This window comes from Schistocerca americana, chromosome 4 (genome assembly GCF_021461395.2).
Source record: "Schistocerca americana isolate TAMUIC-IGC-003095 chromosome 4, iqSchAmer2.1, whole genome shotgun sequence".
Taxonomy (NCBI): domain Eukaryota; kingdom Metazoa; phylum Arthropoda; class Insecta; order Orthoptera; family Acrididae; genus Schistocerca; species Schistocerca americana.
The window spans coordinates 762,818,410-762,843,607 of NC_060122.1; the positions used below are offsets into that span (position 1 = coordinate 762,818,410).

The window sequence follows — 25,198 nt, forward strand, 5'->3', positions numbered from 1 at the left end:
GCTTATGATGTTTCTTTTTACTTCGGAGTTCACGCTCAACATAATGATGGCACCTTTCTCCCTATGGTTCATTACTCCAGACTATCTCATGGCGCATCAGTCTGCACATAATCTAACAAGGATGCTCAGATTTTCTGGTAAATTCTTTATAAACATTAAGAACAGCAGAGGGCCTACTTTATTGAGGAAAGCCAGATATCACTTTTGTTTCACTCGATATCGTTCTTTCAGTTACTACAGACTGTGACCTTGTTGTTGTTGTTGTGGTCTTCAGTCCTGAGACTGGTTTGATGCAGCTCTCCATGTTACTCTATCCTGTGCAAGCTTCTTCATCTCCCAGTACCTACTGCAGCCTACATCCTTCTGAATATGCTTAGTGTATTCATCTCTTGGTCTCCCTCTACGATTTTTACCCTCCACGCTGCCCTCCAATACTAAATTGGTGATACCTTGATGCCTCAGAACATGTCCCACCAACCGATCCCTTCTTCTAGTCAAGTTGTGCCACAAACTCCTCTTCTCCCCAATTCTATTCAATACCTCCTCATTAGTTATGTGATCTACCCATCTAATTTGCAGCACTCTTCTGTAGCACCACATTTCGAAAGCTTCTATTCTCTTCTTGTCTAAACTATTTATCGTCCATGTTTCACTTCCGTACATGGCTACACTCCATACAAACACTTTCAGAAACGACTTCCTGACACTTAAATCTATACTCGATGTTAAAAAATTACTCTTCTTCAGAAACGCTTTCCTTGCCATTGCCAGTCTACATTTTGTATCCCCTCAACTTCGACCATGATCAGTTATTTTGTTCCCCAAATAGCAAAACTCCTTTACTACTTTAAGTGTCTTATCTCCTAATCTAATTCCCTCAGCATCACCCGAGTGATTTCGACTACATTCCATTATCGTCGTTTTGCTTTTGTTGATGTTCATCTTATATCCTCCTTTGAAGACACTGTCCATTCCGTTCAGCTGCTCTTACAAGTCCTTTGCTGTCTGTGACAGAACTACAAAGTCATCGGCGCACCTCAAATTTTTTATTTCTTCTCCATGGATTTTAATACTTACTCCGAACTTTTCTTTTGTTTCCTTTATTGCTTGCTCAATATACAGATTGAATAACATCGAGGATAGGCTGCAACCCTATCTCACTCCCATCCCAACCACTGCTTCCCTTTCATACCCCTCGACTCTTGTAACTGTCATCTGGTTTCTGTACAAATTGTAAATAGCCTTTCGCTCGCTGTATTTTTACCCCTGCCACCTTAAGAATGTGAAAGAGAGTATTCCAATCAACATTGTCAAAAGCTTTCTCTAAGTCTACAAATGCTAGAAATGTAGGTTTGCCTTTCCTTTATCTTTCTTCTAGGATAAGTCGTAGTGTCTGTATTGCCTCACGTGTTCAAACATTCCTACGGAATCCAAACCGTGACCTTACAGAAAGAAAAGCACAAACCCAGTACAAAACTGCGACGATACTCCACAGACAGGCGACGCGCGATATTTATCAGAAGCCGCTTGCGGGAAAACTGTGTCAAAAGCCTTCTGTAAATCTAAAAATACGGAATCAATTTCAGATCCTCTGTCAATAGCACTCGTTACTTCATGTTTCTGACGGGTTCTTGATGTGATTTGTTTACTGCGAAGAACAAGGTACATGTATCACATTTCACTGCAGCGTTGTTTTGAAACTAGCATACGAGGACCTGCGCTGTTACCCGAGTTCAAGTTAATTGTTGGGGTTTTTAAAGGGTGACAACACCTCGTGAAGCACGTTGTAATCGGAAATAAACTTTTAACTGAAAGACAAAATAGCGTTAACGAGGCGCGCACGCGACGTCTGCAGTTTAAATGCATTATTTACGAGGGTCGGGGAGGGGGCGCGACGATTTCTATTGACGAAGCTAGGCGCGCTTTCACCGCCGCTCTGGCCGCTCTCGCCTTTATTGGCCGCCTCTCCACCTGTCGTCGTCGCTTTGTTTTTACTGTGCAGTTTTGTCTTCCAGTCGGGGAGGCGGGCAGGCGGTTTTACCTCGGCACTTAACGGAAACCGGCCGGGTACATTCGTGTGGAAGGCTTCAATCTCCCGGAGAGTTAACGATACGATTCATTCGGGCCCGGGAACGTATTTATGCGCTACAGCCACATTAGCTTGTCGGCCGGCTGTTGTCTGATTTCTCCACGCTTGTATATGCTAATGCGGGCAGACGCGCGCATGCGCCCTGCCGCGGTTTTCTCGCCTTCATAGCCGCGCGGCGGTCCGCCTAGGCGACATCGCCGGCCCCTCAGTCGTATGCTAATTGCTGATCACGGCCTTGGCGAAAAGAGGGGAGCGTAAAAAGAGAGAGAAATAAAAATAGATTCTCTATGGCTGCTGATTTTAATAGTCTGCTAATCGCTGGAGAACAAGATAGCGATCAGATCTTGAGCCGTGGTACAATTTGTTGCCTTCGTTTCTGTAGCCGCTGTATACACACAGAAAAAGGAAAAAATTAAAAAAAAAAGCTACGGGAACGGATGAGCAGATGACATCGGTGACTGAATGATGCTGCCAAGTGATTACAACACTGGAGTGCAGGTGTACGTCTATTCCTGCACCCATGTGTTGAAATACGGGTCCATTTGGCTTTGAAATACACTCTAAGAGAGAGAGAAAAAAAAAAGTCTCACTAAGGAGTTATCCGAATGGGACAGAAGTTGGTACATGTGATTTACATGTACAGATAGACAAATGAAAATTATTCCAGAAAAATTGGATGATTTATTCATGAGAAAGAGTTTCTCAAAATGAGCGAGTCAATAACACTTTGATCCACCTCTGGCCCTTAAGCAAGCAGTTATTCGGCTTGGAACTGATTGACAGAGCTGTTTTACGTCCTCGTGTGGGAGATCATGTCAAATCCAATCCAACTGGCGCGTTAGATCGTCAAAATCGCGAGCTGGTTGGGGTGGGGGGTCTTCTTCATAATGCACCAAACGTACTTAATTTTGGAGAGATCCGGCGGCCTTGCTGACTCAGGTATTTCTTGTTTCTGTTAAGTACTAAATAAACATTTACAACACATGTCGGCGCGATTGCTCGATCTTATCCAGCGGAGTGATGACGTCACGAGCTGACCGCTACATTAATATATGTATAACCAATTCGGAACTCTGAGCTTATTTCGGGTTATAACTGCTTTCTGAGTCTTTATAGCCTCTGCTGATGCCTCCAGCATTATAAAACGAAATATTAGCCAGATAAATATGCTTTGGGCCATCGTCTTATGCCCATAAACTGAATATCAGAAACTACGTAAATACCTGTTGTGGAAGCATGCACTGCACAGCATCAGATTGTCGCAAAGTAACGTCTCGTCCGATTATCTCGACGACAAAATGTCATGTCTTCTATTTCCTATTTGTATTTCTTGTTTGATGTGGTGACCAACGAGCATAAATTTAGCGATGATTTAGAGATGCATAATAAAATTATCTGAAATTATTACGAATAGCGCAGCAAAGCTGACGCACAAGAACAACAGTGAATCAGTGCTGTGAACCTATGGAGAAGAAAGCAGTCCTTCAATTACTGACTCGCTTTCGTATCTTAGTAATAGTCGAACTAATAGATGCCTTTTGCTGATACTCTTCCTTGTGTTTTCCCCTATAAGCACCAATTATCATAATATGTACGGCCAAGAGAGAAAACACTACCGCGGAATTCTCCACAGAATAACTATGTCGTGTGTAATGAAAATTACTGTATGACTAAGGCTCCAGACAAGACCTCTTGGTTTTACGAGTATGGCCTCAAACGATGCAATGTTAGTGCACTTAACTCAAATTTTCTATATCATTTATCTTTCTTGGTATTGCTATACAATTGAATCTTCTCCCTACAGCAAGATGAGGCATGTCCTCCATCTCATGTGTCCAGTTCCGGAACATAGAAGATACGGTTGAAAGTAAAATCTTATAGATTGTAGGCCACACCGTGTTCCCTCTTCAGATTCCTTTCTTTTAACGAGGTTGTTTGTCGGGAGAGACTAGCTGGAAACACTTGTCACAATGAAAGTTTGTATCAGGTATAGAGACCTGTTCAGATAACCTAATGGTTGGTAAGGTGATCTACATCTACATTTATACTCCGCAAGCCACCCAACGGTGTGTGGCGGAGGGCACTTTACGTGCCACTGTCACTACCTCCCTTTCCTGTTCCAGTCGCGTATGGTTCGCGGGAAGAACGACTGTCGGAAAGCCTCCGAGCGCGCTCGAATCTCTCTAATTTTACATTCATGATCTCGGGAGGTATAAGTAGGGGGAAGCAATATATTCGACACCTCATGGAGAAACGCACCATCTCGAAACCTGGCGAGCAAGTTACACCGCGATGCAGAGCACCTCTCTTGCAGAGTCTGCCACTAGAGTTTGCTAAACATCTCCGTAACGCTATCACCCTTTGCCAAATAACCCTGTGACGAAACGCGCCGCTCTTCTTTGGATCTTCTCTATCTCCTTTGTCAACCCGACCAGGTACGGATCCCACACTGATGAGCAATACTCAAGTATAGGTCGAACGAGTGTTTTGTAAGCCACCTCCTTTGTTGATGGACTACATTTTCTAAGACTCTCCCAATGAATCTCAACCTGGTACCCGCCTTACCAACTATTAATTTTATATGATCATTCCACTTCAAATCGTTCCGTACCTAGAACCTCTGTCTTCAAAAACTTTCATTATTCACTATGTAACTTACCCATTACACTGAAGGCACAGCATTTCATGACCATACTTCTATCATTTCACGTCATTACGTTTCATCAGCGCGTTCTCAGCGAGTACACATATTTAATATCAATTAATTCAGTTAATTTGATATTTCAAATTCCAGATATTTCATGATCGATCCTGGTGGTTCCGATCTGAATGGCAGAAAATTATCTATAAGAAGAAAAAGATTAGGAATTAGTCCTGTCGCTGTCGAGTTGAATAGCGACATAGTACAACTTAGGGTTCGTGAAGTAATTCGACCATGTCCTTTCTAAAGCAAACATACTGGCATTCGCCTTAAGCTGTTACAGGAAACTGCAGTAAATCTAAATCTCCATTGCCGGTTTAGTTTTGCACCGCCATTTTCCCAAGTGCAAGATGAGTGTCGTAATCACTGCACCAATTCGCTGCCGGCCGGTGTGGCCGAGCGGTTCTAGGTGCTACAGTCTGGAATCGCGCGACCGCTACGGTCGCAGGTTCGAATCCTGCCTCGGGCATGGATGTGTGTGATGTCCTTAGGTTAGTTAGGTTTAAGTAGTTCTAAGTTCTAGGGGACTGATGACCTCAGCAGTTAAGTCGCATACTGCTCAGAGCCATTTGAACCATTAGAACCAATTCGCTCCGTAATGTCTACTGAAGATAAAAATGGTATCTTAAAACGATAGACTTAGTAAATCTCTGCCATCTACATAACGCAAATATTTTATATTTTCGTTTTATGCCGTCTCAGAACTTTATACCTTACTTTAGGTATAATGACTGTATATTTTATTTATTTTCCGAGCTTACAGTATCGAGCGAATTATTTCAGTTGAATGCGCTGCATTCCGATCCAAAGGGTGTTCGTGGAAGTCATCCCCATTTACGCATAAGCCTTTGCGATACTAAAGTAGTATAGCTACGACATTCTGACTCTTCTAGGCACTTTTCTGCTTCAGTGTCTTAAAAGATGCCCATTAGTCGAACGTTGTTCTTAAATTTTGCGCGATTTATAACAAAAAGTGGCCAAATAGCACATGAAAGCAACTCACCTCGTAACTCTGATCTGGGAGGCTGTTGTAAAGTTCCGTGGGTATCTAAGAGTAATTTTGTCTTCTTCATTCACTACACTGTGAGGTAAAAGTTGACTAGCGTAATTTTAGATGATTTTATTTTCTGAAATGTCTTTGGGGACGCACTGCTTTCAACCCGGACAACCTTTGTATTAGAGAATAGGACTAGATAACAGCCTGTAGAAAGTCGTTGAAGCTAAAAATAGTCCGTGACTCCACGAGCAGGAACGGTCGTGAAAGGGTAAAATTTATTAGAGAAATTCACGGAAAGGTCGAGGAGAGACCTGCATCGTTGTCCGCTGCTAAGCCATTTTTCTGAGAAAAACTGACGAAATCTGGTAGTTTCCTGCGGGCGGGTATTTTCTTTTTTCCGGTACTGTCCTATTCCAGCGTTGCGTGTGTTTTAAAGCGTCATCTTTTAATGTCTTGTCAGAACAGGAGAAGTGATATTCAGCGCCATCTACAAGACGCTACGGTCGTTGCCCAGGTGTTCCATCGCTCGCACAGTCCAGCCGGTTCCCCACCTCAAGGCGAGGAAATACAGACTTCCTGGTCGTTAATCCTGTATGTGAGCTAAAGACGTACTTCCAAGAAGGGGCACTATACCTAACGGGTACCGCCTCTGTGACTACAAACCAACGTACAAGCAAACAGAACGATCTGATCAACAAGACAACAACAACAACAACAACAACAACAACATCTACATGGCTGGCTCTGAGCACTATGGGACTCAACATCTTAGGTCATATGTCCCCTAGAACTTAGACCTACTTAAACCTAACTAACCTAAGGACATCACACACACCCATGCCCGAGGCAGGATTCGAACCTGCGACCGTAGCAGCCTCGCGGTTCCGGACTGCAGCGCCAGAACCGCACGGCCACCGCGGCCGGCAAACGTCTACATCTACATCTACATCCATTCTCCGCAAGCCACCTGACGGTGTGTGGCGGAGGGTACCTTGAGTACCTCTATCGGTTCTCCCTTCTATTCCAGTTTCGTATTGTTCGTGGAAAGAAGGATCGTCGGTATGCCTCTGTTTGGGCTCTAATCTCTCTGATTTTATCCTCATGGTCTCTTCGCGAGATATACGTAGGAGGGAGCAATATACTGCTTGACTCTTCGGTGAAGGTATGTTCTCGAAACTTCAACAAAAGCCCGTACCGAGCTACCGAGCGTCAACAACGCTACTTGCGTTAACGGAGCATAGCTGGATTGCTCGATCAAGGCAGAAATCTAGCTCGAAATGTTTCCTCTTCGTTTACCATTACACTGAAACTACATCCGTATTTGAATTTACGTAATACAGTCATCTCTTTATTTTTTTCATATTTCCCGTCAAATGTGACATCATCTGTTTGTGGATGGTCGTTTAAATCATCAACAAGCACAGGCAAAGTTCTTCTGAAATATTATTTCTTTCCTTGTTTGCTTCAACAGTTCACGTGTTGAAAAGATTCTGTCTTGAACAAAACGAAATTTATTTTTTTGTTTCTCCATTATCAATGGGCTACCCTCATTTTTCTGTCGAATAACAAGTTAAATGTCACTTGACAATATATGCTGGTTTGGAATTTTTGTCATTACATTCAAAACAATTTAACAAAACTATATGCCTTAATAACACTGCCATGCTTTTGTTCATTTCACTGACATCTACAACTAGCAGAATTTCTCTAAAGTACTTTGCTTTACATGTAACGAAAGAAATTTAGGCCTAGAAATTTTAGACTTCATTTAAGGTCAAAACTTTTTCGTTCCAAATAAAGTGCTTTTTAAATTTTTTATTTTATTATTATTTTCTTCAAAAGAAAACGAATTTCTCGCTAGTTGTGTCACCTCTCTCATTGAATGTTCGTCTGCAGTCATTTTTCAAGATTTCTGTCTCACCCTTTCAGCAGTCACACATTCGATGTCTTGTGTTAATCTTTGCCTTCAGACACTTGAAGTATAGGGCATACAAGTGTTTGTATCCACTCTCTTTGGATGACAAAATGCAGTTCCCGATATTTATTTATGTACCGTATGGGTTTTTGATGGACTGAAAGAAATCCATAGAATGTGGAGCACAATATACACAATATATAACCTTAAGAACAATCATCTAGGACATTTATGTAATCTGTGAACCCTTTGGTTGCCGGTAGGAAATATCCTGATCTAACATTGTATGTGTCACGCTTTTACGTTTCGAGTAAAGGACAGCATTCCATCTCCCTGCATAAACAGGCTCGTATCATTCGTGTTTAGAGATGTAACTCGATACTGCTACCCGGAAAGATTTCCTCCTGGATATCTGCATCATCTGCGAAAAGCCTGACGTCACATTTCACTATCCACTACCTCATTAAAGTATGACGTGAACAGCGGCGATTCACTTATACTCACCTGAAGAATACTAAACATTATTTCATTGTCTGTAGATGAATATCCATCAACAATTGCAAGAAAACGCATAGGACGTCCAGGTCTCCAATAAGGCTAGTGTATGATCTGTGAGTTAGTTGGATGCAGAGGTTCTGCGCAATGTTGTTTCTCGAGCGATATTTGCATTTTGTGAATGCAGCTGTTGCTAAATCCAGCGGAAGTTTACTGATGCTGGTATAAGCTTTTCAAGGTCGTATAAACAAGCTCGTTGAGAAGTGTTTAAGAAGCTGGCCGAAGGACACGCTGCCGTATGACATAAGCAACTGCCATCCCACGTGCTGCTCATTCACACGGCGAGTCCGTAACAAGTGCGCTCTCATGCCGATCTGAACGCTTCTGTGTGCGAGAGCGCTCCTGGCATACGGACATTACCATTACCTGCGTCTTTTCAATGGACCTCCAACCCTGCTACTCAAGCGTTCTCCTTTGTCGGAACCCGTCAGTACAGCTGCCTTGTGCTGAATTCAAAGGACAACCTAACTTAACTTCCCTTTTATCCCGCAGTTTCATAAGAGGACAGATCGAATTAACCGTTCACATTCACCACGAATGCGTACGGTTGGTGGGTGCCATATTTGATTTTCAGTCGCTAAAAAGCGAGTGGAAAGGAATGGAAACGAACGTTTCATAGCTAAATGTCGTAGCTAAGCGCCAGATGTGAATGTAAAAAACGCTCAGTCAGTGTGCTATTACAATCACCTTTTTGTTGTTGCAACTCTTCTTGTTTTCCGTGCTTGAAGAGAAAAGTAGGAGAGAATCTTCGCCTTGTGCAAGGCATATCTGTTTATTTTTGTTTCCTGCATCTTTCTTTTAGCTCTTACTGTACTAACAGCAACAGGTTTTTAATAGTGTACCTCGCGTTGTTGTGAGGTGCTAGTTTTATAAGTTCCATATTTTATACAGCTTGCCATGGTTTCTGCTCCTCCTGCTGCCACGGTGTCACCGTTTTTTAGACCTATTACTGTACTTATTTCGGTTATTGTCACTATTTCCAGCACGGGCAACTGCCCTTTATTTTACCATGAAACCACGATGCTTCTGTTGTCAGCTCAAGTGCTATTGCTGTTATATGATACAACAACATGCGAGATGAAGATATAAACCTCATGTTTTCGTAACAAAATAAGCTCCTAACTCTATAAACCGTGATAATAAACAAAATAGCTATTTGAGTATCAAATATCCACAAATGTTAACTCACTATGACGAAACAGGGTATAAAATGTGGACTGCCGTTAACAAATATTTATGACGTTGAGAAATTTGGTGACATCGAATATCATAGTAATATTTCGTAAGTCTCTCCTGGTAGAACTTGTCTGGAGCGTAGTCTGTAACGGTAGTTTGACGTGGATGATGCCCAGACAAGAGGGGAACCTCCTAAAACGTGATGCTGCCGCTGCAGAAGAGCGCTGAAGATTAGTTGGTTATATTTTTTAACCAGAATTTTTTTCTACAGCCCCTAATATCATGGAAGGTATTCTCTGGTGTCTTAACAGATGTCGTAACATCCTGTACCTTCTTCTTGTCAGTGTTTTGCGTGTATTCCTTTCTTCAGCAATTCTGTGGAGAATCTCCTCTTTCCTTACCTTATCAGTCCACTCGATTTTATCCTGTTCCCGATTCCCTACAGTCCATGTCTCACTGTCATACACTACTGTGCTTCAAGCATATATTCTCAGAAATTTCTTCCTTAAATTAAAAATTATTCCTGTCCAAGAGTACACTTTTTGCCAGTGCTAGCCTGCCTTTTATATCCAATTTGCTCCGATCGTCACGGGTTATTTCGCTCAACTTAACTTTATCTGCTTCGTGATCACCAATTCTGATAAGTTTCTCGCGGTTTTCATTTTTACAATTTCTCATTGCTTTCGTCTTATCGAATCCTTTAATCGTGAAATTTAATCCAATTCTTACACCTTTCTTTCATTTCCGTCATTGTTTCTTCATCGCACGTATTGAACAGTAAGGGAGAAAGACAATTTTTCTTTTTAATCCGCACACGTCGTTCTTGGTCTTCCACTCTCATTATTCCCTCTTGGTTATTATACATATTGTGTATTGTATTTACCTCTTTCTTTCCTAATAATTTCGAACATCTTGCACCATTTCACACTACCTACCTTTTTCCAGGTCGATAAACTCTGTGAAAATCTTGATTTTTCCTTAGTTTTGCTTCCATTGTCAACCGCAACGTCAGAACTGCCTTCCTGTTACCTTTACCCTTCCTACAGCCAAACTGATTGTCATTTAATACATTCTCAGTTTTCTTTCACATTGGTCTGTATACTATTCCTGTCAGCAACTTGGATACATCGGCTGTTAAGCTGATGGTACGACAATTTTCACACTTTTCGGTTCTTTCAGTCTTCTGAACTGTGTGGATGATGTTTCGCCGGAAGACTAATGGTATATCGCCAGTCTCATACATTCTAGACACCAACCGAAATAGTGATTTTGTTGCCACATGATTTTAGAAATTCTGGTGAAACGTTATCTATCCCTTCTGCCTTATCCCATCTTATGTGTTCCAAAGCTAGTTTAAATTTTGATTCTAACACTGAATCCCCTATCCCTTGTATATCGACTCGTGTTTCTTCTTCTATCACGGTTTCAGACAAGTTCTTCTACTTATAGAGGCCTTCTATGTACTGTTTCCACCTATCTACTCTCTCCTTTGTGTTTAACAATTGAATTCCTAATGCACTCTTAACATTATTTCCCTTGTTTTCGATTTCACCGAAGGTTGTTTTGACTTCTCTGTATACTGATTCAGTTCTTCTGACAATCACATCTCTTTCGATGTCTTCATATTTTTCTTGCAGACATTTCACCTTAACTTCCCTGCGTCTCCTACTTATTTCGCTTCTAAGTGACTAGTATTTCTATATTCCTGAAATTCGTTGAACATTGTTGTACTTCCTCCTTTCATCGATGTATTGAATTATCTCTTCTGTTACACAAGGTTTCTTCGCAGTTGGCTTCCCTACATTTATGTTTTTCTTCCCAACTTCTGTGACTGCCCTTTTTAGAGTTGTCTATTTCTCTGCAACTGAATTACAAACTGAGCTGTTTTTTACCGCAGTATCTGTAGCCTCAGAGATCTTCATTCATATCTCTTCATTTTTTAGTATTTCCGTATCCCACTTCGTTTCACACTGATTCTTCCCAACTAGTCTCCCAACTCCAGCCTACTCTTCATAATTATTAAATTGTGATCTGAGTCTGTATCTGCTCCTGGGCACGCCTTAAAATCCAATATCTGATTTTGAAATCTTCGCCTGACCGTGAAGTAATCTAACTGAAATTTTCCCGTATCTCCCGGTCTTTTCCAAGTATACGTATTGCTCTTGTGATTTTTGAACAAAGTGTTCGATATTACTATCCGAAATTAGTTCCAGACTCAATTAGTCTTTCTCCTCCTTCATTCCTGCTGCCAAGCTACTGGGTTGTAAAAATTGTAGAGGGACTTAACTGCAGTAATCAGGTTCAAATGGATAAGGGTTGCAGTAGTTGTGGAGAGAGAGAAAGGCTTCCTTAGGATGGAATGGCGTGTAGAGTTGCGCCAAACGAGTCCTTAGTTTGAAGACAACCAGCCCCTGATGTATAACTCCATAAACATTTTTGCATATAATAAGACGCATTATCGTATAACATCTCTCTATGCAAAAGGGACTTAACACCTGTAACATCTCTGCTAAAAGTGGCTGTAAACAGTGAATGTGTACAACACAGCTGCTGGGTTGTCGAGAAAGCACACAATTAACATACACAATACTACAGGAATATCACACGAATTCCCAAAAATTTCTTCTTACTGATCTACCAAAAAGCGTTCTTCAAACAAAATGATAAACCTGACACATTCTACAAATTTCGAAATCACTGGCTTTACCCACAGAAATGTACCTGAACTAAACGCTCTAACTACTGGCTGATAATGGAAAAAAGCTCAGAAAAGTGTCATTAATGAAAATTTAGGTAAGCGATTGGTGTCGTTGTGTTTTATTTATGTATATTTGAAACAGGCATACACAGGAACAAGTCACTAGACCTGTTTGTGTCTAATTCTGCACTGTTATCTTTCAAATATACCTCCTCATATCCGTGCCTATTGCTGTCCCATTTGAGTCTGTGTGCCGCTTACCAGCAATTAAAATCATAATCGTCCAGAAGGACGATACTGTGGTGGTATCTTCCCTGTCTACAGGTCTGGGTTAATCTTCATTTAATTACAAGAGTGTGCGTTGTCAGTTACTGATTGTGCAGTTCTCTGTTCCTCAGAAAACATCATAGCATCTTCAACGTGTGAAATATTTCGTTTTATTCATAAGAAACGCTATGCCAATATTGGATTTGATATGGCTGGCTCTATACATTTCATGTACAATCTTCAGTGGTTGGAAAATTGCACTGCTTTGTTCTCACAATCTAAACTGGTGAGGTTTAACTGACTCATTAGGAGCCATACAGGACATACAGTTGTCCGGGTGAGTCTGTCGAGCTTTAAGATGAAGTACGGAAGTTGATGGACCATCATTCCTGGAAAAGGCACGGAACGCTCGGCTTGGAAAGTTTGTTTCGCGAGAGATTTCTTTTGCTGTGCAGCAGAGAGTGGTTTCAAATTGTAGGAGAGAAGTAGTGCCGTGGTTTGAGGCTGCATAGCACTTTTGGTAAGAGCATAGCCAGCAAAAGGCAAAGTTCTGCAGTTCTGGCTTCTAAAATCTAGCTCTGATTACCTGCCATAATATTTAGCTCCGTCATTCTATTCTTTCTACACTTGAGGACATTCAGCACTCTATGTAGTAAACAGTGAAGGACAGATACATACCACGTACCTTATTCCTACCTTCACTCCCGGTCTTCACAGATGTCAGCACCTCACAGTAACTCGACCCAAGCTTTCGCTGTTTGTGCAGCCAGCCCTTCATCACGTTGCAGACGAGCGAGCTGGACGCGCTGCTGTGCCGGCCGGAGCTGGACCGGCTGCGCTGTCTGGACGTCGAGCCGGACGTGAAGCGCGAGTCGCCGCTGCACCACCACCACCACCACCATCCCCCGCACCACCACCACCATCACCACCATCACCACCACCACGGGCTCCACCACCACGACCCGTACCTCGAGTCGTCACCGGCGCCGGCGCCCGCCCCCAGTGACTCGCCGGTGGGTCACCCGTCGGGGGCGGGCGCACTAGCCGCCGCCTTCTCGTTGGCCACCGCCCCAGCAGCCGCCCCCGACGACGACGTCTTCCTGAGGCCGGCCATCTGGGAGGACATCACCTCTAGCATCCAGAAGCTGGATCCCGAGAACGCGGAGATGCTCGCCGCCGCCATCGTCAAGATGGAGTCCCCGGACGACATAGACCGGCTGCAGGTACGTGGCATTCTTCCTGTAGACTGTCCCACCAGTATTACATGATACTTTTGTTGAATCGTCAACGTTCGGATGGGTCTGATGCTACCTTCCGCAAATTCACATCCTGCGAGAACGCTGGTCTATAGTTTCTGGATGGCGTCCGAAATTCTACGAGGCTTTTCGCATTAAGGCTGGCGCCGTACTGAGATTCATTGGAAGAATTGTCAAGAAGTTTTTGCCACCAGAAAAGAGGTAGCAGTGTGTCTATTGCGTGTATTGAACCGGGGACCTAGAAACGACGGAGAGGCTTCGTCTCGCCATAGCGCTTAGTGTTTCACAACCGCTACAACAGGCCACATCAATCCACCCACATCACCGCCGCCACACACCGAACCTAAGGTTACTGTGCTGTTCGGCCCCCACCAGCCAGTGGACCCCTCCCCCAGCCAGTGGACCCCCTCCCCCCCTCCCCGCAGGAACGTCTCATACCAGATCCAGATGATTGTAACCCCAATCTTTCCGTGGTACAGTAATTATTGTGTACGCGTACGTGGAGGCAGTGTTTGCGCAGCAATCGCTGACAGTGTAACTGAGGCGGAATAAGGGGAACCAACCCGCATTCACCGAGGCAGATGGAAAACCGCCTTAAAAACCATCCACAGGCTGGACGGCACACCGGACCTCGACAATAATGTGCTGGGCGGATTCGAACTGGGGACCGTCACGCCTTCCCGCTCGGGAAGCAGCGCGTTGTATTACATGGCTAGCCGGGCGGGCGAGGTAGCAGTACTGGGATACGTATTAGATGGAACTGATAGAGGAAATAAAGAATATCCAAATAAGAGCACCGCTTTTCGTTACCGATTCCTGTAGATAGCTGAAAAGAGTCACTAAGATGCTCAGCCAGCTCCAGATGTAGAGGCTATAAGAGAGCCGTTCTGCGTCTTGGTGTGTTTCTCTGTTAAATTCCGAGAGCGTATTTCCTCGAAGAGTCAAGCACTACTAGGATGGTCAGAAACAGTCTGAAAAGGGTTGCAGGGGAGGGTGTGCTGACAAAGAATTAAAAAAAAAGAAAAGAAAAGAAAAAATACGTTGCACCGGTCCAGCGTAATTTGGTATTGCAGTTAGCCAGTCAGGTCGTCACGAGCGCCAATTCTAGGACTTGGCAGACAGTAAAATGCGGTAATGCATAGGCATTTGTGGGTGCATGAGTTACCACTTTTTCAAATTCTTTATTGCCAGTCAAAACGTGCATTGTTCGCAAGTGATAAATTTAAATCATGAAATAACAAAAGTAAAAGAAGAACACGTTTGGCGACAATTTCTCTGGAAAGCTTCTTGAATTTGTGCGCGCAACGACCTGACTGGCTAACTTCAATGCTAATTAAATCGAAAGGATTAACAATTATTTCTGAGAACAACCTATCTTGAAGCACCCTTACAAGCTCTTCAGTCTTTGTTCTGACCACACTGTATACTGTTTCCTCCAAAGTATATCTCGCGAAATGGCCATAAAAGCAAAGTTAGAAAGATTCTAGCTCACTAGGAGGCTTACCACCAATAGTTCTTCCCACGCACCATTCACGACTAGAATATGAAAGTGGGGGTGGGTGTCACAAACTACACTCCACTACACACCATAAGGTGGCATTCTGAGTGCTTCTTCAGAGAATTACTTGTTACACTTACTCCATGGATTACGTGATTAACTGAACTGTCGAGCATCTTGAATGTCTGGGAAATGGCTGGAAACGCTGCTTAACCGATACTGCCTTCTAGCAATCTGTAGGTGCTTTATGTAAGGGCTAGGAAACTGCGTAGAGGACAAGTCCTCGCCCCATTTAGTTCCATGTAAAAGCTCTGATTGCTACAGGGAGCGGTTTCACATGGTACTGAAATCACGGAGATCAAATACTGTCCTGCAATAACTAATCTTCAGCATAAAGTTACTTTGTTATATTTGTCCTTCCTGGTGCTATATTTTCCACCATATTTTCTTTGTAAGGACTCAGCTTTAATTAACGTTCATGCAGGAAAAAATAATTTCATATGGCTCGCGTAGTGAAACTCACCTTTAGTATGCAGAGGCTTTTAGTATATGCAGCGATTTCTGAAGACGACTCCTCGAAAATTAAAAGACATACAGTAAAATGACACATATCAGTGGATATAGCACCCTCGTATTGTTCGCGGGTAGATTCTGAGACTATGTTAACATTTAAAAATTTGTATGTTGTCCACTTTTCCGTCTTAGTTGCATATATTTTACGATTAGTTTCCATAACTTGTGATCATCTTCATACCTGCGTTACGACGTGCAGAAACTACAGTTCGGAATACTGCAAGAACGAAAGCTTGCTAACATCGGAACACTGATGTACAGTTTCTGCATGATTCGATAGATTGCTTACTCAACTACATACATCTGAAGATTACCGTTTCTGATCGAAGGTAGCATATTGAAAAAAAATGCAATAAAGCTGATTTACTCAATAAAGCTTTCTTGGCTTGGATCTGTCCGATTAACCTGTGTAATCTCTCTTCCTAGATAGAAATCTGCTACGTAATTGCCCTCTGTGTCGTTTCCAATATTTATACTCAGCAAGTTGTTTTTTTCTTTCTGTTACTGTTCATCACCTTTGTTATTCCCTTCTTCATTGCTGAGCCATACTCAGTGCCAACTATGCTGTCCACGCTCTCCCTCTCACTCACTCTCTCTCTCTCTCTCTCTCTCTCTCTCTCTCTCTCTCTCTCTCACTCGCTCTCTGTATCTATCTTCTTTATCCTACTCAGCATTCAAAAAAGCATTTCACAATGTTAGCCAGTGGTCATCACTGGAGTATCCAGAGACAAAAAAATAGGAGACAGGCATCTATAACCATTCTTTATCTTCCTTCTTTGACTTTTAACACTCTTATGATGAACAATGTCTCTTCGAAACCTGTTGTGGCATTGTGGATTGCTTCTGTGAATACGTCGTAAAAAAGAACGTCCTCAATCAATCACTTAATCTCTCATACGATTTACATTCCTTGCACACGGCCAGGAGAGCTGTGGTATGTGTGACTAACACAAGTCACCGAATTCACAGCAAAATCTTCCCTGTCCCGCTTCATCGCTCACCCTCTTTCTCGAAGATCTTTTCGGGAGCAGAGCTCCGATTATTGAATGATCTCTTTCATTGTATCTGATAACTGGATAACTACTTTAGCTTCAGTGCACTTGCTGCCTCATTACAACTTATAATCTTTCTTTCCGACTAGATCTTTCTCATATCCAAAGCTCTTCGTTAGTGCACTAAATCTCTCTGCCTCTCTCAGAAAATATCACATTTGTACCTTTCCCTCTGCCGCTTATTATTATTATTATAGTTTCTATTATTACTATTAGCAGCGGCGAAAGCAATGGCTTTGGTACTGGGGGTATTAACGCTAGCAGTTCCCAGTCAGTACTGTTCGTCACATTGTCTTTACATGAATTCAGATCATTCTTAATTCTTCTAATACTGCATTATCATATTTATCACATTGAAGCTGTGATTCCTTATATAACAATGATGTAAAAAACCATATATATGAACACCCAGACCGAAGTAACAAATAACCAGACGGCCATAATCTGATCAGTTTAATCAAACATAAGGAAAAACAGTTAGATCGTGTAGACATACTGCACAGTAAATATGTGGTCCCAGACTCTTATTATTGTATTTTTCTTTCTTACGAAAGTTTTGGTGCTGAGATGTTGACGCGCAGTGGCTTTGCAGGTGCCGCTCCACCCCAGCTACTTCCAGCCGCAGCCGGCGCACCACCGACTGCAACCTCAGTCGCAGCCCCAGCAGCAGGCGGGGGCGGCAGTGGTGGTGGGGGCGGTCCCCGCGGCCGCGCCGGCGCCGGCGCCGTCGCTGTCCTACAAGCTGGCCGGCGTCGCCGCCTCCGTCTCCGGCTCCCCCTCTTGCTCCGCCTCTGCGCCCGCCCCCGGCTCGTCCGTCCCCGCCCCCACCCCCGCCCCCGGGCTGCTGCCGCGGCAGTTCGCGCCGCCGCCCACGCCGCCCGCGTCGGATCCCGGCTCCCCCGGCGCGCGCCGCACGCCGCCGCCTCCCTACCCTGCGCAGGCGCCGGCGCCGCACCCGCAGCCGCCCCCGCAGCCTCCGCCCCCACCTGCAGCCACGGTGCTGGCGGCTGCAGCCACCCCCACGCCAAAGTACAACCGACGGAACAACCCGGAGCTCGAGAAGAGGCGGATCCACCACTGCGACTACATCGGTAAGCATGTGTCTTTCACCGTCGTAAGACACCCGTATTGGAGCTAATTTTTCATTATATAGTGGTGTGGAAGTAAGAATGAGAGTGCATAATTCTCTCGGGGCAGAGAGGTAAAGAGCGTACTGTGCATCGCCGGTGTGCTGTCTTAGTCCCACGCCACACTCTGCAGCCGTTTCCTACCCTGATAACAGGCAACGCTATGGTATAGGGTGACCATTACTGAACTATATGAAAAAAACGTAAATTAGTTGCAAATTAAGGCGTTCATACACTTTATTCAACATGCAAACGTCACTATAGATATTCAGAATTAGGTTATGACATGTTCGACATGCCTGCCATCATTGGCGATGACGTGGCGCATGACCCGGTGAATGTTTTGGGGTTGTTGTTGCAGACTTTGTCTTTAATATAGTCCCACAAAGAGGAGTCGCAAGTGTTCATATCCGGAAAATATGGCGGCCAATCGAGGCCCATGCCAGTGGCCTCTGGGTAACCCTGAGCCAGAATACAGTCCCCAAAGTGCTTCTGTAGGACATCAAACACTCCCCTGCCTCCATGGGGTCGAGATCCGTCTTGCATGAACCACATGCAATCACGATCACTTTGGATAATGGGGATGAAATCATTTTCCAAGACCTTCACGTAACGCTCGGCAGTCAGCCTGCCATCAAGGGATACCGCACCGATTATTCAGTGACTGGACATTGCACGTCACACAGTCACCAGTTGAGGGTGAAAAGACTTCTCGATCGCGGAATGCGGATTCTCAGTCCACAAGATGCGCCAATTTTTCTTATTGAAGAACCCGTCCAAGTGAAAGTGGGCTTCGTCGCTAAACCAAACAACAATGTACATACTAATTCCCGTCAAGCCCCGCGGCCAGTCGTGCAGTTTGAACGTCCTAACGCAAAGCGTCCAGAAGTCATGACGATTTTATTTCATATAGTCCACTAATTGTCATCCTGTAAGTGCGGCAGTGAGCCACTGTGTCTGCTTCTGATTCTCGCTAGATAAAATTACTTGCTCGGAAACCTATCACAGCCATTTCTAAACGTAATACTTGGCGTGTTTGTTTTCGGTCAACCATAATAAATGTTACATTCGCTGAGTTCCTTCACCGTGCCTAATTGTTCTTCACGCACCTCGAAGCGCACATACACATACACTACAGCATCATGCTGTTAACTGGAGCGTCGCGTGGTACACACTGCCTCGCCACTGCGCATCGCCTTTCTTAAGTGAACTCCATTGCAAATTTCGTTTCTAAAGATTCCGAAGGTCCTATTATAATTCACATTTGAAAGTCGGATTCGTAATACTCTCAATTTTTTTGAAAAATGACATCTTGTCATGATTTATTGATTCAGGTGCCCCTACCAATATGTTTTATGCAACCCGTGACGCTTTCAAAAACCGCTCACGTAATTTCCATATTCTCTCACTCGCTATGGCCAAAGTGTTATTCCTACAGTAAAATAAGAAGGAGCTTTTTGTAGGAAATTTAATATAGTTGAATTCTGTACTGTGAAACGCTTTTGTTGGAGACCACAGTTTTCAAATTGGTAAGGACAAACGGTTTTGAAGGCCATTTTATTCTTGAATAATTCGAATACTATAGCCTCTAGCTAAAACATAGTCCAGTATAAAAATTAACTACATAAATTTCCTACAAAAAGATCCAGTTTGTATTTTCTGTAGGACAAATAGTTTGCATGTAGCAAGGGAGAGAATGTGAAAATCCTGTGTATGGCATTTAGAGGTGTTGTGCGTTTCATAAAGCTCATTGGTAGAGGCAGCTGAATCAGCCTCTACCCACATATGTGACCATTTCTTGGCACAGGCTATTTCCAAGGACTTAAAAATTGTTCTTGACAGTCGTGCCTTTTATGTGTTGGAAGCAACCTGTGTTGCAATATTTGCTATCACAGATTTTTGATGATGGTACAGACAATAAATGTATCTGGGTACTTGAAAATAGGCTAAGACCAAAAGCGTACAGTAATACAGAAAATAAACAAGCAATTTACAGCTGCAAGATGATAAGGATGATTCATAAATTTCATACTTGCTATGGGTCGAGATTCAAAGCAAATCGCATAATATTACTTTCTGTGTCTATTTCGACAACATCCAATACTTGCATTGTTAATCTTACTGGCTATACTACATTCATAAACCAATTTTCTTGTCATTTCCTTCTTTGTTAAGTACCTGTAACAGGTGAGATATCACTTGAGTAAGGGTTACCTTTTATTTTCAGCAACTTAATCCTCGCATGATCGCAGTCATATTGTTTGGGGATTGAAATTGATGTTCTTGCACCTCTTAGTTAAAATTGTGATAGTGACATACAGATACATGCTCTGCAACTTGTTCATCAAAGCGACCATCCTCAAATACCAGTCAAAGTAAGTCACTAAAGATGGGGGAGGAGGTTAATCCCTGATCCAAAAAAAGATCGGTACAGTTCACGGAATTCTCTCAGGAGGGTTTCAGCACGTGGGATTGTGTGAGATGGTTCGGATAAGTTGTGTGAGTAGGGACATTTTATATGGCTCGAGACAAGGTATCTTGATGAAGGATGGGGTGAGGGGTACGTCTTCGTGGTTTTACAGGGTAGTATGATGGTTTTCGACTTGAGTGTGGCTACAATACCAGTAGTCATTACATACTGTATGGAACAGTGCGTAACCTGAACTATTTAGTGCTCCACATCTGAATAATGTAGAAGTCACTGAAAACAACCGCAGCTATATTTCACTACTTTACAGCCAGTTCCGTTCTAAGTGTATGTCTTCAGGTGAAGCCAAAAGTTCACCAACTGTTGTCGTAACTGAATCTCACAAAGTGGCATGACTGAAGCTCTTATGTATAGTCTTTAGGCCTTTCTAAGTCATAACAGCAACAAATTTATATCGTTTGTAGCGAGAATTAATTAGGAAGACTGCCGGCCGGTGTGGCCGTGCGGTTCTAGGCGCTTCAGTCTGGAACCGCGTGACCGCTACGGTCGCAGGTTCGAATCCTGCCTGGGGCATGGGTGTGTGTGATGTCCTTAGGTTAGTTAGGTTTAAGTAGTTCTAAGTTCTAGGGGACTGATGACCTCAGATGTTAAGTCCCGTAGTGCTCAGAGCCATTTGAACCATTTTTGAATTAGGAAGACTGTTGGTGAACTTTCTGTGGCACCTGAAGATCATTTGTAACTAAACCGATTGTGGAGTTTTGCACGTACCTAAAATACAGCTGCGGTAGTTCATATTAACATTTATTTTTCTATATGAATTTCGAAAGGTGGGATTCTGTGCAGATGAATCTAAGTAGGATGAGATGGACGTCATTTCTTTATCAGTTATTTACATTCCCCCTACTGTGGACGTGCTCAAAGCTATGAATCTGTCACTCGTCAGTCACTGAATTATAAAACTTTACAATTTTAATAAAAATATTTAGAAAGTGAAATATGTGGTGATGTTTATGAGAAGCTGATGTTGATGTGATGTACATTCTCTTTATTATCAGTATGAGATGATGTGGGCTCCTCGTAACTATATGTAGGTATCAGGACGTGAAAAGTATTGGATACGATATTACACGGAAAGACATGTGGATCTCTAAGGTGGGAAGGAACTAATAGGTGTAACGTGTCAATTGGGTGATGAGTGGCAACGAAATGGTGGTTTGGGACCCCAAGTTGGGATTGGGTGGGATCGACAGCATAGGTTATGGAGGGAAGAAAAGGTGGAGGGGAAGGTGACTGAAATTATGTTGGGAAAGGAGATACAGTGTTTGGAGAGGAGGAGGTGCAGCAGCAAGCCAGGATTTGTCAACGATGGGGACAGATTGTAAGTAAACTGGAGATAGATGCTGCTCGTGGTCTTGCGGTAGCGTTTTCGCTTCCCGAGCATAGGGTCCAAGATTCGGTTCTCAGTGGGGACAGAAATTTTCGCCTGCCCCAAGATGACTGGGTGTTGTTGTGACGTCTTTATCACCATAATTCATCCTCATTACGGTCGGAGGAAGGCAACCACCTCCATTAGGACATTACCAAGTACGGCAGTGCGCGTCTCCCGCATCGTTCCCCTACGCTCTGTCAAGAAGCATGGGATTTTTAATAATAAATAATTCTTTACTGATATTTCATTTCCTCGTCCCTGAGGCTTAAGAATATACTGGTAGCGGAACATTACTCTGCTCTGCAGCCAAAAGTATTTAAAATATATGAACACGGAATATTTTTAAGAAATGATTAACTGTGTAAAGATATTTTAAATACATAAAAGTACATTTAAAGTAATGACCTGCGATAAAGTTAAAACAAACACTGTACTGGTGGGAAGAACTATGGGGAAAGGGAAAGTGGATTGGTCGTTTGGCGCACATGAAGTGTTTATGGTGCTACTTCGTTTAGGCAGTTTAGGCTGTGGGGATAAGTATAATATGAGACAGTGGTTGGTAGGAAAACATGGGGTTCGGGGTGCAGATAGGACGTGGGCTAGACCAAGTCAACCGTATGTAATAGGAAGGACGCGTGGGTAGGGAGAGAAGCCCTGAAATCGTAAACGGATATGGAGAAGCAAGTTGGCCTGAAAGGAGGGATTTATACCAGGGTGAATTTCATTGTGAAGCGATGGGTCTTCTTCTTCTTCTTATGCTGCCTTTGTCCACAATCGGTGCATTGTCAGCATGATTCCTAACTGAGCGGCAAAGATTAGTTCAAGGGATGGCCGGATGCCCTTGTTGCCAAACAGTTAGGGTAAGCGTAAAGTGAGTGAGGCGTGTAGATGTTTCCACGGTAGCACGTCAAGATTGCTGCAGTGTAGTCGCTGGAGTCGTGTTAACTGGAAGTATGGGACACGCAGAGATGTTCAATGTGGGTGGGGAGGTGGGAAATGAGAAGTGCTGGTAAATAATACTTGCAGGGGAGGGTTAACTGATTCGGAAAACAAGGCGCAGTGTGTAGCGTTCAAGGATTTGGACAAATATAGGGTGCTTTACTCGCATTCAAGCCAAGACTTGCCCAACCTAAGAAGGCTACAGGAATCGTGCTTGCCTGCCCGCCTGCGCGTCTTCTCTCCGTGCTACGCTACGTAACAGTTTATTCTGTACGCTTGCACTGTAGTGTTTAGAGCAAGTTTCGGAAATACATATTCAGTTTTGGTCACTGTAGGCCTTAAAATGATGGATTTTATTTGTCCTATTTTTCCTTTCCCTTTCCGGCGTATTTCGGGCTTATTTATTTCAATATGAACGGTTCATTCTGTAACTTCATCCTTTTTCAACTATCCTTCGTTTCCATTCACCCTCTTTCGACTATCAGATCACCTCTAGTACATGTTTTATATATATATATATATATATATATATATATATATATATATATATATATATATATCCAGGCAACATTTGCGTAGGATAGGTCGGAACAATGCTTTGTAGGTGCCAAGGATGGTGGAGGGATGCAGTCCCCAAGTTGGGCGGTTGGCAGTCTTACTAATCTTAATCTGACATTGGGTTCCTGTTGAACTGTTAGAAGGAGGAGTTTCCATGTTCGTTCAGACCAATGGTTAGTCCAAGTTGTGATTAATGGTCTGTGGGACTTTGGCCGCTCACTTACCTAGTAAAATAAGACACCTACAACCGTTGTTTTGATGTTATTCATTATATTGCATCCAGTTTTGGTGACTCAGTACACTATCTTCAGATGGCAGCTGCCGCTTAGGGGGTAAACTCCAATCGTATGCACAATCCCATCAGTTGCCAATGAAAATGAATGGCTTCCGTAGAATTCTCTAAAAGCGATGTTGTGTTGACAGTTGCAGACGCAACATCGCTTGTGCAGTATTGTACCGAAGCCAGTTCATATACATTAGTCACTGATGGAATCATGTATACGATTGGATTTCACCGCTCAGCGTCAGTTACGGACTGAACATAGTGTGTTGAGTCTTGGAAGCTGGTTGCAATAAAATAAAATAACATCAAAACTACGGCTGCAGCTGTTTCATTTTACTACGAGTAAAACATGTTTTCTGTAGTTATGAAAACCATCTCTCAAAGTCGAGATCCTATGCAGCTAAGAATCTAAAGATGTCTATTACACTGCAACGACAGCTAACTTCGAAGTTTAATTTCTGTAACCTTTTCGTGTCCCTGCCAAATATGACACCAGTTACACCAATTTTAATTACTTTTTTCAGGATGTGTTTTGCGATTTCGCTGAATTCACTCTGTGTGGCCAAAATAGTTCATCCTAAATAGCCAACATGCATTTTAGCAAATACGAAGTTCTTTTTTTATATCATATTAATCTAAAATGTACATGTCTGAAAGAAGAAGCTTTTCTTTCACAATAAGCTTTCTTCAAACTACGTTGCATACCACCACCATATGGTTTTTAACATTCACTAAGACACATTCTTTTCCGATTTCAATTAGTGTTTTCCCAAAATTTAGAAAGCCTATGTACTGTCAAATGGGATTAAACCCTTAGCGCACATTCCCACACATTTGTCAGCCACTAAGTCTTTGTCCTCTTTCAAAATATGTATGGAGTGACGAATCTGCTGGTCAAATTTACAAACATGTCGTAACATACTCGAGGTTACAGAACGAGTGTTTAGTAACTCTTTACACAATATGAATTGCAAAATACCTAACGATTTATCTGAACCTGCCTCATAAACAGACGACAATTTTTCCCCTGCTGGACTTGTGCACTGTTTCGTCTTAATTTCTTCACACTCTCCTTTAATTTGGGTTTGTTCATTTTCCTGCTCCCACCGTTATGATGCTTGAGTTACAGTGAAAATTTCTACGGAAACATATACCTGGCTAGTCACGTTGGATTCATAGCGCAACCTGTTGTCATGTGGAGCAGGCTGAACGTGTACCGTGAAGCTTCCCAGACTAGCGGGAAACCCATGTTGGCTTTGATTTAACCACTGTGTTCCAATACACATATACAGTACGTTTGTGCGTTTGTTGCGGCAAGTTCAGCTGCTTTAATGCACGCGGCGGAGATAGCGACAGGCAGGCTAGAAGCAGAATTCGTACACCTATGGATTCGCTTTAGCTCTTCCGTCGTCCGTCTGTACGCGAGGAACGCGATGCGGCGAGCAGCGGCAGCCAAGGCCCGCATGGGGTGGAAGAGACGCGGGCGCTGGTTGACGGATGTGCCGCCGCGGCGCTGCGATCACGCGTGCACGACAAACGCGCCGACCCGGCCCGGCGTGCTGTCGGCGCTGCATTGTTTGCGTCTGATAAACTGCGAGCGCCCGGCCGGTAGGCCCCACGTGATGCATGGCGCCGCCCGAATTAAGGCCGTTATTAT

General features: G+C 43.3%; 1 protein-coding gene across 1 annotated transcript in view; it reads left to right on the forward strand.

Moving 5' to 3' along the window:
• The window catches only part of LOC124613784 (dendritic arbor reduction protein 1-like), a 242,515-nt gene that overhangs the window by 17,199 nt on the left and 200,118 nt on the right, over positions 1 to 25,198 (forward strand). The window contains exons 2-3 of the mRNA XM_047142502.1: positions 13,165 to 13,621; positions 17,370 to 17,868. Of these exons, the coding sequence (XP_046998458.1) occupies positions 13,165 to 13,621; positions 17,370 to 17,868 (956 nt within the window). The remainder of the gene's footprint in view (positions 1 to 13,164; positions 13,622 to 17,369; positions 17,869 to 25,198) is intronic.